Source organism: Sciurus carolinensis, chromosome 15 (assembly GCF_902686445.1).
Source record: "Sciurus carolinensis chromosome 15, mSciCar1.2, whole genome shotgun sequence".
NCBI lineage: Eukaryota > Metazoa > Chordata > Mammalia > Rodentia > Sciuridae > Sciurus > Sciurus carolinensis.
The window spans coordinates 28,454,166-28,470,175 of record NC_062227.1 but is presented as its reverse complement, the minus strand read 5'-3'; the positions used below and the strand labels follow the sequence as shown (position 1 = coordinate 28,470,175).

The 16,010-nt window shown below is 36.5% G+C and overlaps 1 protein-coding gene across 2 annotated transcripts in view; it reads left to right on the top strand.

The window, feature by feature from the left end:
• Positions 1 to 16,010, top strand: part of Smchd1 (structural maintenance of chromosomes flexible hinge domain containing 1) — a 157,502-nt gene that overhangs the window by 130,675 nt on the left and 10,817 nt on the right. Inside the window, exon 45 of one of the 2 annotated variants that reach the window (XM_047526412.1) lies at positions 10,736 to 10,907. In XM_047526412.1, coding sequence (XP_047382368.1) covers positions 10,736 to 10,907 — 172 coding nt within the window. Of the gene's footprint in view, positions 1 to 10,735; positions 10,908 to 16,010 lie in introns of those variants that run through there. The other variant, XM_047526413.1, reaches the window with a different exon arrangement.

The window sequence follows — 16,010 nt, the reverse complement described above, 5'->3', positions numbered from 1 at the left end:
CTAATCTCAGTTTATATATGAGAAACTTTTAGTTCAGAACAAATAATGAATTTATTCCAGTTCATACTACTAATTTTTGGCAGAATTAGTCAAAACAATTTTTCTTTGTTGGTTAAGCAGTGTAATAAGTGTGTCTTTCTAAATTAGTGAGATTATTAAAATTATACTTCTAATTGAGGAATAGTATTTAGCATCTTCATGAATGTTTCTTTGTGAACCTGTCATATACTATTGCAGAAAGTACTTGTGGTTGGAGAGGCTACTATATTCTGGTAGTGGTTAGGTTTTTTGGTTGGTTTTGGTTTTGGTTTTGGTACTGGGGATTGAACCCAGGGGTACTTTATCACTGAGCTACATCTCCATACATCCCTAGTTCTTTTTATTTTTTTACTTTTGAAATACATTCTTACAAAGTTGCAGAGCATCTCACTCATTTGCTGAGGCCAACCTCAAAGTTGCAATTCTCCTACCTCAGCCCCCCAAGTCACTAGGATTACAGGCATGTACCACCATACCCAGCTAGTGATTAGCATTTTTGTATGTCCTGAAACCATGTCTGTTAAATGTTAGGATAACATGGAATCTGTTTGGAGAACATGAGAGGCTTATGTATGAAGATAGAACAAAGGATAATAACTGGAAGATTCTAATTGGTTGGTTCAGCTATTTACACTATGTATATTAAATGTTGAACAACCATCTCACTAAGGAGGAGGAAAAGGTGGTCCTGAATTCATAGCTTTTTCTAGTTTCCATGGTTTTAGTACTCCTTTTGCCACTTTTCCACTCCTTACATGAGGTTTTTGAATATGGAATTCAGGAGACCTGGCTGTTGTGACCCTGTACAAGCTGACTTCAGCATACCACTAGGTACCATATACTGAAGGTTTATACAAAGAACTAGACAAGTCATACAGCCATGGGAAACTTTAGCTAAGATAAACTAAAGTGCTGTTTCCAATGTATCTTTATGAATTGGCCAGTAAGTAAAGATTCTAAGTGGAGAATCAGAGAGGTGACACTGAAGCAGATTCTTGCCATGAGAACTTTTGCCAAGTTAATTAAAGTTCAGCATCATTTTCCCCTTTGAGGTGCTCAGCTCATAGGAGACAAAGTTGGGACTCCAGCCACTGTGGGGCTGATAATTGAACCCCCACTCCCCACCCTGAGGGAAAGTGTTAACAGAGAAATACCTGCTACCTCCATCAACTCCAGCTGCTTCTGGGGACTACCAGAAAATTGACTTAGCTGAACTTTGATGTTTGGTGGAAAATTTAAAAATATTAAAACATTTTCCTATTGAATTCATCAGCATAAACAAATTGCCTATGTCTGTTTGCAACCTGTGTTTATGCTACCTAAATGTCCTGAGAAAACTCAAGGTAAACATTTGGTTTCATGTGGTGTTGGACTATAGGATCCTTAGATATCTCATTGAAGCAAACACAGATTCTCTCTGGAGGGATTCACCTTTGTCTTAGAACCATAGTAATTTCAATGTTGAAAATGAGAGTAAATATAGTTTAAGAAATGAATGTCAAAATGAGAAAAGAATACTTGAAAAAAATCAAATATCTTCTAAAAATAGATATAACAAACCAAATACTAACTGGACAGGCTTAACAGCCTTGAACAAAGAATTAATGAATTGAAAGGTAAATTAGGAAATTTATCCAGACCGAAACCCAAAGAGAAACAGGAAAAAGAAATATAAAAGAAAGAGATGGGAAAGATAGGAGGATAGAATGAGAAAATTTGAAATCTAATAGAGTTCCAAGAGGAAAGAAAGTATTATAAACAATATTTAAAGAATCAATGGCCAAAAACTTTATAACTGCTGAAAGATATTTACCTAACTTTAAAGAAAAATGTTATCAACCATGTGACAAAAATAGGTGCAGTATTTGTTCCTCATAATTGATATAGCACATACTGATTTCCTTTCTTCCACATTTTTTAATGAAGACGTATATAACACCACGAATTAAATACTGTTTTAGAACTTGTCTGAGAAAAAAGGCTTCCTTGGTAACTTTGTTAGGTTTCAGTAACCTTTGTTATTTTTCTTTAAGGTCTTAATATCATTATACCAGCACTTCAACGCATTGTTTCCACCCCTTGCCAGTCACTCCAGCAATTATAATTAAGTGTACTGCCCAGAGCTGTAGAACTGTTGTTCACTCAGTTTGAAAATGCTACTGTGACTTTTTTTTGTCCTAATACTGTACCTAATGAGGTGGAATCATAACTTTGAGAGAAAATTGAAAAACTGCCATGCAAGGAATGTTTTCAGAATTATTGCAAAGGAGGAGCCAAATTGTCCTTTCTACCAGAGACTTGCCAACTTTTTTTACTCATACTGTTAGTCTATTAACAAGAGATAGACAAGTCTACAAACTTCAGTGTTTGTTGATTAAGATGATATTAAATCCTTAAAAACTTTGCCTGAATTCTGATAAATGCCAATGAAACATTGCCTGAAAACTTAAATATATTGGCTGAGAATCTAATTTGTATTTTTAGTGTTCATCTTTAGAAAACATATAAATCTAAACCAAAAACTAAGAAATTAATTTGTGATTAGTTATTTCACTAAAATATTTTTTTTAAATTTTTTATTACAATATTTTTTATTTTTACAGACACATTTTGATTCATTGTACACAATGGGGTACAGCTTTTCATTTCTATGGTTGTACACAATGTATATTCATGCCATTCATGTAATCATACGTATATATATAAAGTAATACTATCTGTTTCATTCTACTGTTTTTCCACCCCCACCCATTCCCACCCCTTTTTCCTCTACACAATTCAAAGTTCCTTCATTCTTCTCTTCCCCCCGCCACCCTCCCTTGGTATATGTTGTTAGGCACTTATCAGAGAAAACATTCGACCTTTGGTGTTTTGGGCTTGGCCTATTTCACTTAGCATGATATTTTCCAACTTCATCCATTTACCAGCAAATGCCATAATTTTATTCTTCCTTATGACTAAGCAATATTCCATTGTGTATATATACCACAGTTTCTTTATCCATTGATCAGTTGAAGGGCATCTAGGTTGGTTCCACAATCTAGCTATTGTGAATTGGGCTGCTATGAACATTGATGTGGCTGCATCACTGTAGTATGCTGATTTTAAGTCCTTTGGGTATAAACCGAGAAGTGGGATAGCTGGGTCAAATGGTGGGTCCATTCCAAACTTTCTGAGGAATCCCCATACTGCTTTCCAGAGTGGCTGCACTAATTTGCAACTCCACCAGCAATGTATGAGTGTGCCTTTTTCCCCACATCCACGCCAACACTTCTTATTGCTTGTGTTCTTGATAATAGCCATTCTAGTTGGACTTAGATGAAATCTTAGGGTGGTTTTAATGTGCATTTCTCCAATTACTAGGGGTGATGAGCACTTTTTCATATATTTGTTGATCACCTGTATATCTTCTTCTGTGAGTGTCTGCCCATTTCCTGAGCCCATTTATTGATTGGGTTCTTTGTATTTTGAGTGTAAAGTTTTTTAAGTTCCTTATAAACTTTGGACATGAGTGCTCTGTCTGAAATGTGTGTGTGGAAAAGATTTTCTCCCACTCTGTAGGCTCTCTTTTCACATTGTTGATTGTTTCCTATGCCGAGAAAAAACTTTTTAGTTTGAATCTATCCCATTTATTGATTCTTGCTTTTATTTCTTGCACTATGGGAGTCTCGTTAAGGAAGTCTGGTCCTAAGCCAACATGATGGAGATTCAGGCCTACTTTTTCTTCTGTTTGGTGAAGGGTTGCAGGTCTAATTCTTAGATCCTTGATCCATTTTGAGTTGAGTTTTGTACAGGGTGAGAGAGAGGAGTTTATTTTCATTTTACTGCATATGGATTTCCAGTTCTCCCAGCACCATTTGTTGAAGAGGCTATCTTTTCTCCATTGTAAGTTTTTGGCACCCTTGTCTACTTAGTATGAGGTTACTTTACTTCTCTGGGTATGTCTCTGTGTCTTCTATCCTGTACCATTGGTCTACCTGTCTATTTTGGTGCCAGTACCATGCCGTTTTTGTTACTGTTGCCCTATAGTAGAGTTTAAGGTGTAGTATAATGATATCTCCTGCATCACTCTTCCTGCCCAGGATTGCTTTGGCTATTCTGGGTCTTTTGTTCTTCCAGATGAATTTCATGATTGCTTTTTCTGTTTCTATGAGAAATGTCATAGGCATTTTAATTGGAATTGTGTTAAATCTGTATAGTGCCTTTGGAAGTACAGCATTTTGATAATATTAATTCTGCCTGTACAAGAACATGGGAGATCTTTCCATCTTCTAAGGTCTTCCTCAATTTCTTTCTTCAATGTTTTGTAGTTTTCATTGTAGAGATCTTTTACCTCTGTGGTTAGATAGATTCCCAAGTATTTTATTTTTTTTGAGGCTATTGCAAATGGAGTTGTTTTCCTCATTTCCCTTTCAGATATTTCATCACTTATGTATAAAAATGCTTTAGATTTATGTGTGTTGATTTTATAACCTGCTATTTTGCTGAACTCATTGATGAGGTCTAGAAGTTTTCTGGAGGAGTTTTTTGGATCCTCTAAATACAAAATCATGTCATCAGCAAATAGTGACAGCCTAAGTTCCTCTTTTCCTGTTCGTATCCCTTTAATTTCTTTAGTCTGTCTAATTGCTCGGGCTAGAGTTTCGAGTATGATGTTGAATAGAAGTGGTGAAAGAGGACATCCCTGTCTTGTTCTCATTTATAAAGGGAATGTTTTCAGTTTTTCTCCATAAAGAATGATGTTGGCCGTGGGCTTAGCATAAATAGCCTTTACAATATTCAGGTATGTTCCTTCTAACCCTGTTTTTCCTAGTGTTTTGAGCATGAAGGGGTGTTGTATTTTGTCGAACACTTTTTCTGCGTCAATTGAAATAACCATATGGTTCTTATCCTTAAGTCTGTTGACATGATGGATTACGTTTATTGATTTACGGATGTTAAACCATCCTTGCATATGTTTTTGGATACGGTTTGCAAGTATTTTGTTAAGGATCTTTGCATCAATATTCATCAAGGATATTGGTCTAAAATTTTCTTTCCTTGATGTGTCTTTGCCTGGTTTGGATATGAGGGTGATATTAGCTTCATAGAATGAGTTTGGTAGGGTTCCCTCCTTTTCTATTTCCTGGATACGTTGAGAAGTACTGGAATGAGTTCTTTGAAGGTCTTGTAGACCTCGGCTAAGATTCATCTGGTCCTGGGCTTTTCTTGGATGGTAGATTTTTAATGGCTTCTTCTATTTCATTGCTTGATATTGATCTGTTTAAATTGTGTATGTCCTCCTGGTTCAGTTTGGGAGGGACATATGTCTCTAGAAATTTGTTGATATCTTTGGTACTTTCTATTTTGTTGGAATATAGATTTTCAAAGTAGCTTCTCATTATGTTATGTATCTCAGTGGTGTCTGTTGTGATATTTCCTTTTTCATCATGAATTTTAGTAATTCAAGTTTTCTCTCTCCTTCTCTTTGTTAGTATGGCTAAGGGTTTGTCCATTTTGTTGACTTTTTCAAAGCACCAACTTTTTGTTTTGTCAGTTTTTTGAATTGTTTCTTTTGTTTCCATTTCATTGATTTCAGCTTTGATTTTAATTATTTCCTATCTTCCACTACTTTTGCTGTTATTCTGTTCTTCTTTTTCTAGGGCTTTGAGCTGTAATGTTAGATCATTTAGTTGTTGACTTCTTATTCTTTTCTTGAATGTGCTCCATGCAATGAATTTTCCTCTTAGTACTGCTTTCATAGTGTCCCAGAGATTTTGATATGTTGTATCATCATTCTCATTTACTTCCAAGAATTTTTTTTATCTCCTCCCTGATGTTTTCTGTTATCCATGCCTCATTCAATAGCATATTATTTAGTCTCCAGGTGTTGGAGTAATTTCTGTTTTTTATTTGTCATTGATTTCTAATTTCATTCCATTATGATCTGATAGAACACAAGGCAGTATCTCTATTTTTTTGCATTTCCTGATTGCTGCTTTGTGGCATAACATATGGTCTGTTTTCGAGAAGGTTCCATGTGCTGCTGAGAAGAAAGTGAATTCGCTCGTTGGTGGATAGAATATTCTGTATATGTCTGTGAAGTCTAGGTTATTGATTGTGTTATTGAGTTCTATGTTTCCTTTGTTTAATTTTTGTTTGGAAGATGTATCCAGTAGTGACAGCAGTGTGTTAAAGTCACCCAGAATTACTGTGTTGTGGTCTATTTGATTCTTGGAACTGAGAAGGATTTGTTTGATGTACATGGATGCACTCTTACTGGGCATAGATATTTATAATCATTATGTCTTCCTGATTTATGGTTCCCTTAAGCAGTGAAATGTCCTTCTTCATCCCTTCTGACTAACTTTGGCTTGAAGTCCACTTTATCTGAAATAAGGATGGAAACCCCTGCTTTTTTACTGAGACTGTGTGTGTGGTAGGTTTTTTCTCATCCTTTCACCTTTAGTCTGTGGATGTCTTTTTCTATGAGTCTCTTGAAGGCAGCATATTGTTGGGTCCTTCTTTTTAATTCATTCAGCCAGTCTATGCCTTTTGATTGATAAGTTTAGGCCATTTAATGTTCAGGGTTATTATTGAGATATGATTTGTATTCCCAGTCATTTGGGCTTATTTTTGGTCTTTAACTTTTATTGGTTTCTCTTTGAATGGATATTTCTTTAAGGTATTTCCTCCTTTTGCTGACCTACATTGTTGTTTTTCGTTTCCTCCTCCTGGAATATTTTGTTGACAATATTCTGTAGCACAGGCTTTCTATTTCTAAATTCTTTTAGCTTTTCTTAATCATGGAAGGATTTTATTTCATCTTCAAATCTGAAGGTTAGTTTTGCTGGGTATAAGATCCTTGGTTGGCAACCATGTTCTTTCAGACCTTGAAATACGTTGCTCCAGGCCCGTCTATCTTTTAGAGTCTGGGCTGAGAAATCTGTTGATATCCGTATTGGTTTCCCCCTATATGTAATTGTTGGTTTTCTCTTGTAGCCTTCAAAATCCTATCTTTATTTTGTATGTGAGGCATTTTCATTATAATATGCCTTGGTGTGGATCTGTTGTGATTTTGTGCATTTGGTGTTCTGTAAGCCTCTTGTATTTGATTTTCCATTTCATTCTTCAGGCCTGGGAAATTTTCTGCTATTATTTCATTGAATAGGTTGCTCATTCCTTTGGTTTGTTTCTCTGTGCCTTCCTCAATCCCGATACTTCTTAAATTTGGTCTTTTCATGATGTTACATAGTTCTTGGAGATTCTGTTCATGATTTCTTATCATCTTCTCTGTTTGGGCAACTTTATTTTCAGGATTAAATATTTTGTTTTCATTGTCTGAGGTTCTGTCTTCCAAGTGGTCTAATCTGTTGGTGATGCTTTCCATTGAGTTTTTTATTTGGTTTATTGTTTCCTTCATTTCAAGGATTTCTGTTTACTTTTTTTTGAGAATCTCTCTTTGTTGAAGTGATCTTTTGCTTCCTGCAGTTGCTCTTTCAACTGCTTATTGGTATGATCATTGATTGCCTGCATGTGCTCTCTTAATTCATCCTTTAATTCATCTTCATCATGAATCATCTTAATCATGTATAATCTGAAGTCCTTTTCTGACATTTCTTCTACCGTACTGTCACTGGATTCTATTAATATAGAATCTAGATTTGTTTGGATCATTTTCTTCCCTTGTTTTTTCATGTTGTTTATGTATCTTCCCCTTTAACAGTGCAGATCTTGGTTATTACAGTTTCCCCCCACAGGCTTATAGTGATCCTGTAGGTTTCCAAAACCTTTTCTTTTAGGGGGAGTTCAATATTAGCAATGCCCAGTTCAGGCAGTATGCAACCCTAGACCACATAGCCCCTCTGAGAACATTAACAATGTTGTCATAATAAACAGAATGAGTTCAATTATTATCTTCAGTATAACAAACAGATATGCAATAAGTTTCTAATGGAGGACAAAGAGAATGCGGAGGGGTGTAGGAAGTAGCTGTTAATGGGATAAGAAAAGAACATGTAGAAGTTCTAGATAATAGAGTGAGAGTGTAATCAAGAGAGGTTGGTTGTTAGCATGCGAAAAGGGGAGAGACTGAGGGAACAGGTAAACAAAAGTAAAAGAGAATGAGAAAAGTAAAGAAATAAAAACTTAAAATTTTTCAATAAGGAGAGAAAAGAAAATCTACATTACAACAGTCATATAGTATTCAAACCTCCCAGTCTTTAGTAGCCTGATGTATGAGAGGTACCTTATAATGAGCTTCAAGTCTCCAGCAGGCATCTCAGGATGGGATTTGCCCCACCTAAACATGGGAGATACAGCATCCAGAATTATCCAAGATGGCCACTCTGGCTTCCAGATGTGTTGGCAAATGGAGAGCTACAGCTCGGGGTGTGGGCAGGGTCAGTTGGAGGTCCTGGAGGCAGGGTGCAGTTGGTCAGGCAGGAATCCTGGAGGTGAGGTATGGTCAGTATGGTTTTGGGATCCTGGAGGTGGCGTGAAATCAGTCTATCTGGGTGTCACTGTGGCGGGGAGCAGTCAGTCTGTGTGATGTCCCTGAAGGCAGGGAGTGATCAGTTGGGATGATGGGTCCTGGAGATGGGGCTCTATCAGTCCGGCCAGGGGTCCTACAGGGCCTGGCTGTTGTCTCAAAATAGCGGCAGCCACGTGTAACCAAACCTGCAGGTACTGTGACAGTGAACTTCCAGGCAGCAGCAGGCAGCTGGTGCTCCGCTGGTGGTCTGTGGTCAGTTTGCTGACTGCTGATCGGTAGGTGAACCTCCAGAGGTAGATGATGGCTAGGTGAAGGGCAGGCAACGGATAGGCAAGAGACAGGCAAATGGCGAATGATAGGTGCCTGACAGTAAGCAATCTGCACTCAAAAAGGCTTCAATATGCTGGCAGACTGCAGGTGATCACAGTAGACAAATGGGGTAAATAACAGGGGATCAATAAGCAGCAAAAACTGCCTCACCAAGAAATAGATATCCTTTGCTTGAGACCCGAGTTATGGAGCAACAAGGAAGGCAGCTTCCCTTTAGTCCGCCATCTTGGATCCCCCCAAAATAAATAATATTTTAGTTTATAAATCCTAACTGCTTCAAAATTTGACCACTAATCAATCATCTTATTTCATTTAAACTTTTTTAAAAGAACCAACTTGATGGGAGAACATCTATAAAGTAACTCTGGCTATGGAAGCACTGTATCACTGAACTATATCCCTAGTCCCATATCTTATTTGTAGTATTAGAGATTAATCCAGGACCTTGAGCGGGCTAGGGAAACATCCACTACTAAACCACATTTCTGAGTCTTTTTTATTTTAATTTGTGACAGGGTCTTGCTCAGTTGCTGAGGCTGGCCTTAAACTTGATCCTCCTGCCTCAACTTCCCAAGTTGCTGGGATTATAGTCATATCCCACCTCACCTAGCCTTATATCTCATTTTAAAGTTGAAATTTTACTTTATCTTTTATTTACATAATTCAATGACTGTTAAGCTTTAATATTAAATTGAATTAGATACTTGTACATGTTCTAAATTATAATGTTTTTAATTTTAGTCATTTTTTAATATGTGCATTCTGTGTGGATTTGCCATAATTTTTGTATCTTGTTGAAATGTGTGACCTTGCTAATTTTCATTAAGACCGTGTCTCAGTGCACATCACTCACCTGTGTGATTATTTTTCAGATAAAATTCTTAGAAGTAGAATTGCTGGATCATGCAGAATGATAATCTCTTTAACTCTTGTCAGACTTCTTTCAAGGGCTTTCCCAGAGCAAGTACAAGAAGGCCTTTTCTCTAGTTTACCCCAACATTCTATTTAACATTTTGAGTAGTAAAAAAATCTCATTTGAATTCTGCTTCTCTGGTTGCCAGTGAAGGTTAACTGTTTTTTCTCTGAACTTTTTTTTCAAGCATACTCTCAGAGATCATGAAATACTAAATTCAGTGTTTTTTTCTTTTATTCTGACTTCTCTGAATAACTTAATTCTTTTTTATTTTATTTATTTTTTTAGTTGTAGATGGACACAATACCTTTAATTAATTTATTTATTTTTATGTGATGCTGAGGATCAAATCCAGTGCCTCCCATGTGCTGGCAAGCTCTACCACTGAGCTACAACCCCAGCCCCCTGAATAATTTAATTCTTGACTAACCCTTTTTCCTTCCCCTCCCGTAACTTTTTTTTTTTTCACTTGGTTCCCCCTACTCTTGTATTATTTAGTTCTTTTTTCCCCTCACAACTGAAATCATAGTATTGAAGATTCAGTTCTGTGCTTTTCAGTCTGTATTTTCTTCAGTAAAACATTTTCATTTTGCTATCTTTTGGTTATATGAAAAAATTTTATCTGACAGAGGGAACTGATTTGGTGATACTGACTTAGTACTTACTGCCATGGGTTTTAGAAGTGCAGACCTCTCAGGCTTGTCCCTTTTTTTTCTTCCCCTTATCAGTCAAGCCACCAATTTTACTTTTCCATTTGTGATATCACTATTATAATTTTATAGTGAAATTTATTAATAGTTTAATTAATAGTGAAAACTAGTCTGAGTCATCTCCCTACCTTTGGGTTTTTTTCCTCCCAGTTCATTTTATACATCATTAATTTTAGTCGTGTCATTTCTAATTTCAGAAGCTTTAAATCATCTTATCTTTCTTAGATCAGTTAGAATAAGTTCCTCACTATTTCCATTTACTTACAATAGGTTGTTAAAATTACACACTGTCCCACATTGCTGACCAGAGATGGAGATCGAATTCGAAGTAATGGGAAGTTCGGGGGCCTTCAGAATAAAGCTCCTCCAATGGATAAACTTCGGGGAATGGTATTTGGAGCTCCAGTCCCAAAACAATGCCTGATCTTAGGGGAACAAATAGGTAAGTTGAAATAAGCAACAGTTTCTGATTTGATTTTGACCTTTTATTTAAGGGTTTATGTATTGAGAATCTAACATGAAAAATTAACTGGTAACCAATAAATGAAGCAACATGTATTTGCTATGTACTTTTAGCTCTCTAGGCTTGGTGTGGTGGTCCACACCTCTAATCCCAGCAATCCAGGAGACTGAAGCAGGAGGATCCCAAGTTTGAGGCCAGCCTCAGCATCTTAGCAAGCCCCTAAGCAACTTTGGGAGATCCTGTCCCAAAATTAAAAAAAAAAAAAAAGTGGGCAAGTAACTCAGTGGTAAAGTGACTTTTGAGTTCAATCCCCAGTACAAAAAAAAAAAAGACATCCCTATACTTTTAATTTTCTTACATCAGATTGTTTAGAGTTATGTAGACAGTAGATTTCGCCCTCATATTTCATTCTTTGTATCTTGTAATGAAAAAAAAAAGCTATTCTTGCTCAGTAAGTATGTACTTTATGAGATAATAATAATTTTTAATCTGAATTGATACCTTTGTAGAGTTCTTTTTTTGGGGGGGGGGGTTTGCTGGGGATCAAACCCAGGGCCTTGTGCTCGCAAGGCAAGCACTCTACCGACTGAGCTATTTCCCCAGCTCCCTTTGTTGAGTTCTTAAAAAAAAATGTAAGTGTGACATGTAAGCCCTCCCTCCCCACTCCATTTTCCCTTCTATAGACTGTGTCTCCTTGCTTCTAGTCAGCCAATATAATTCCCCATCTCTCTTCTCAGATGCATATACTTACAGAAAGTCCCCTACAGGCCATTACCTGTTTGTCTGGTCTTTATAAAGTTTTAATACATTTAACTATCTACTTTGACAACACAAAGCAGTTTGTTGTTAGCCTTCTTTTAATTACAAAATACACTAACATAAATTTTAATCATCTTAACCATTTTTTCTGTATGCAATAGTGTTCAATGCTTTACATTGTTGTACAGCTTTTCTCCAGAACTTTCTTCACTGTGCAAAACTGAAACTTTGTACCCATTAACAATAATTCGCCATCCCTTATCCCCTGGCAATCTTCATTGTACTTTCTACCTCTGTCAATTTGAATGTTTGAGATACCCCATATGAGTAGAATTGTATTTTTCCTTTTATGACTACGTCAGTTCACTTAGCATAATGTCTTTAAGGTTCATCCATGTTGTAGCAAATGTGAGAATTTCCTTGCTTTATAATACTGAATAATATTCCTTTATGTATATATACCACATTTTGTTCTTAACTCATAACATATAATACACAAAGTGCACATCTCATAAACATGCAGTTGGATAAGTTTTCACAAACACTGCCCCTCTATTAAGAAATAGGATGTTATTTGAACTACAAAGAATTCACTTCCTCTTCCAGTCACTCCCAGCACCCTACCCACAAAAGGTAATAGTTTTATTGACTTACAATAGCATAAGTTTAGTTTTGCTGATTTTTGTACTTTATATAAATAGAATCATGAAATGCAGGCATTTTTGTCTTTGTTCATTCTTTCTTTGTAGTTGCAGTTCGTTTTCATTGCAGGATGGCATTTTGTAGTATAAGTATGCCACAATGAATTTGTGTAGTTTCCAGTTTGGGATTATTACTTTAGCCTCAGCAGGTTTTTTAAAGCAGTAGTTGTAAAGATGGTAATATTACCAATCAGCCTAAAAGTATTGTTGCTCATTTTGGACAGAAATCACAAAAAAGCAAAGTACATTAGCAGTTCTGAGTACAAGAGATTCTCAACTGTGGTATCAGCAGTTCTCCCAGCTCCTCTTGGTGTAGGGTTGACTGGGTCCTTCATCTTGTGAATTCAAAGAATGAAATCTACAGACACAAAGGGTGAGAGCAAAGTGACAGGATTTACTAAAGTAAGAGAAAGGAAGCAGAGCTCCCAAAGGGGAAGGGTCCCCAGAGAGAGGTTGCTATTGTCTAGGGGTTTATATGAGTCTGCGTGGTTAAGGAAGTTAGCTCCCAACTCAATCCTGGGTAAGGCAGTCAATGCCCATGAGTTCTTTACATGCCCTTTGGTCCAGTCAGGTTACCATGCCTTTTTGGAGGGGGTCTGGGCACTAGGCAACAGATCTCTCACTGTTAATTAGTTTTTCTCCTTACACAGAAATTGACTTAACCACAGTGATGCCTAGATTGCATCTGTGATCTCTGAGCCCTTTACACAGAAATCTAACGGTGAAGGGGCCCAAGTTTCCTGTCTGCCTATCCCAGCTCTTTCTTCTGCCTCATTATTAGCTATCTCCTAGCAGTTCTCACCTAAGACTACTAACTCTGAGTAACTCTCAGTAGTTCTGACTGCTAGCCATTCCCAGGGATAGTGTTATGAGATATTAGTGCCACCAGTTCAGCCTACTCAATTTGAGATATAAATCATGAATAGGAAAAATAAAACCATCTAAAAGAACTTTATTGGGGTTTATACTACAGCAAAATGGGGAGCAATACATGGGACAGAGATTTCTGGACTGGACCCTAGAGGCTGCTTCTATGGACAGAGGCAGGGCCCACATATGCAGTCTTCTGCCTGCTGACTACAGACTTTATGCAATTTAAAGCCAGTCTTCACAAGAATGCTGGGCCCACATTCCCTGGGTATTATGGACTGGAATGGGGATATCCCGAGTGGCTTCAGGGTTGATGGAGCCATCCATAACAGCTAAGGGGCAGTCATCTGGAGTAGCTATAGCCAAAGCAAAGTTTCTTGGAGCAACTGCTGGGCATCTAATGCAGCCATGACTGAAGTGGAATGTCTCTGCAGCAATCATGACAGCGGCAACTGCAGAAGGGTTGGTGGTTTGACTGGGGCCTCTGGAGCAAATGCCACTGTCATAATGACAGTTCGACCCACTACAAAGGCAGTGGCAGCCTCAGGGAGATACCAGTGTCTTCTGTTGATGTTGGCATCACAGGTAATATAGCTCCAACTCTGATCCCAGCCATGCCTCCACCTTATCCTGCAGGCCCAACATGGCTACCTGACTATATCCCAGGGAAACAGAGCTGAAATTGAGAGGGAAATTATGGGGTGGAGGGTCTCTAGTGGTATTAGCCCAGCAGCCAGGAGCTAGACATGCACCAGGAGACTTGGTCTCCAAAACCAAAAAAATTACCAGTGGCACTTTATAAATACCTATTTATTCTGCCAGATTTACAGAAGTTGCAGGGGTTTACCTAGGCTTCTCAATGTCAGTATTTAACAGTAAGGCAATATCTGTATGTCTTTGAGGGAAAAAAGATTCTAATTATTAAAGATTTCTGTGCCTTTCTGACTTGTCATATATGTAAAATTAATACCATAAGGATTTCAGGTTTTTAACATTTATCTTTTTGACATTTATCCTTCTTGATAAATATCTTAAAAGATACATTTTCACATGTAGACTGAAACAATAAGAAATCAAATGAAACCATTGAGAGTTACTTTTGTGTATAAAGTTCTTTTGGTTATAAGCAAGAGCTGCCATCCCTGACTACTTTAAGCTAAATAAGAATGTATTAGAAGGAAACTAGAAGAAATCACAGATACAGGAGATTGGAAACAGCCAACACAAAAACAAAAATGACTCTAGGAGAGTTAGCAACCTCGAGTTCCCTGGAATGCCATTTTTTAACATAGCTCAGGTTCCACCACTCCTTGGAGAAAAATTCCCTCCTGAGTCAGCTAGCCTTAGTAAAGATCAAATTGAACAACAGCTTTGGGAACCTTCCTTCTCTGTGTCATTGTTCAGAGCAAAAACAATTTTAAGCTAGACCACCATGAAAGTTGTCGATTACTAGCAGTTAAAAACAAATGTATTGTCTTACATTATAGTATTTCATTTAAGAGCAAATGAAATCAAAGCACAAGACAGAAGTAAAAATAACTGAATGTTTTTATAATTTCTATAATATATGTAGAATCTCCAAATGAAATGGACTAAATTATAGGAAATAGCAAATGAGTAATATTCATAGACTGTTACCCAAGGATGTGTTCAGAAAATTAACTTCATCCTAAAGGTACTTAGAAGTGAACTTTAAATGTAAGTTGTTATAAAATATAGTTAAATAAGTCAACTACTCAGGTCATTTTATGATACTACTAACCTGTTTCCAAATATAGCACAGAAAAAAAATAAATATATTACCATTTTTTATCTATGGTCAGAAACTTCTTGGCACAGTTAAATAACAATTAATTGAGATTAATATTGAACAGAAAAGTTTTTAATTTAACCTATAAAGGTTTTGGCCTGGATATGTGCTTCTTTTTTTTTTTTTTTTTTTTTTTTTTCCTACTTCTGTACTTTTATGTCACATCTTCAGAGAATCCTCCCCTGGCCAACTTAGTTAAAGTTGAAATCGCCACTATAGAGAGAAGAACTTTTTTGACACAGAAATAATGTAAAATAGGAGAAAATACATTTAGCTTTTTTTTTTTTAAGTTTACATAAATTTTCAATGAAGAAAATAATCTTATTCATGTATTTGAAAGGTGTCTTGCTGTGTTGAACAACTTGTTCTTAATATTTTAATTTAATGGTCTTAATATTTTTATAAATAGTGACCCAGATTATTAAGTGCTGCAACTTTAAGAGAAAGGGGTTTTGTTTTGTAGGGGAATAGAACAGTGTAATCATCTCCCATGAACCTATCGCTAGCTTTGAATTATTAAAATTTAGCCAATCTTGTTTCACTTATTCCCACCTTCTAACAACTTATTTACTCCTCCACCTCTTCCTCCTATTTATTTTGAAGCAAGTCAAAACAGGCTGGTATTTTTTCACATCATTTTTTCATACTCATAGTGCTTATGGGTATTTTTGCCAATAAAGGTCTTAAAATCACATGGAACACAAAGTGCAAAGAGAACTATAGGAAAAGCTACTTACTTCTGTAATTGCTTAAAATGCGTAGTGGTAAAGTTGCTTCTGCCTTCTAAAGCAACTCACGTTTAGACAGTTGGGTCCTTAACTATATTTACCTAGTAAGAGCCCTTCAGATATATTTTCAATCTTATTTATTTATTTATTTATTTATTTTAACCTTTCAATTCTTTTCTATTATTTTCTGTAGATTTTTTTAATATGGCCATTC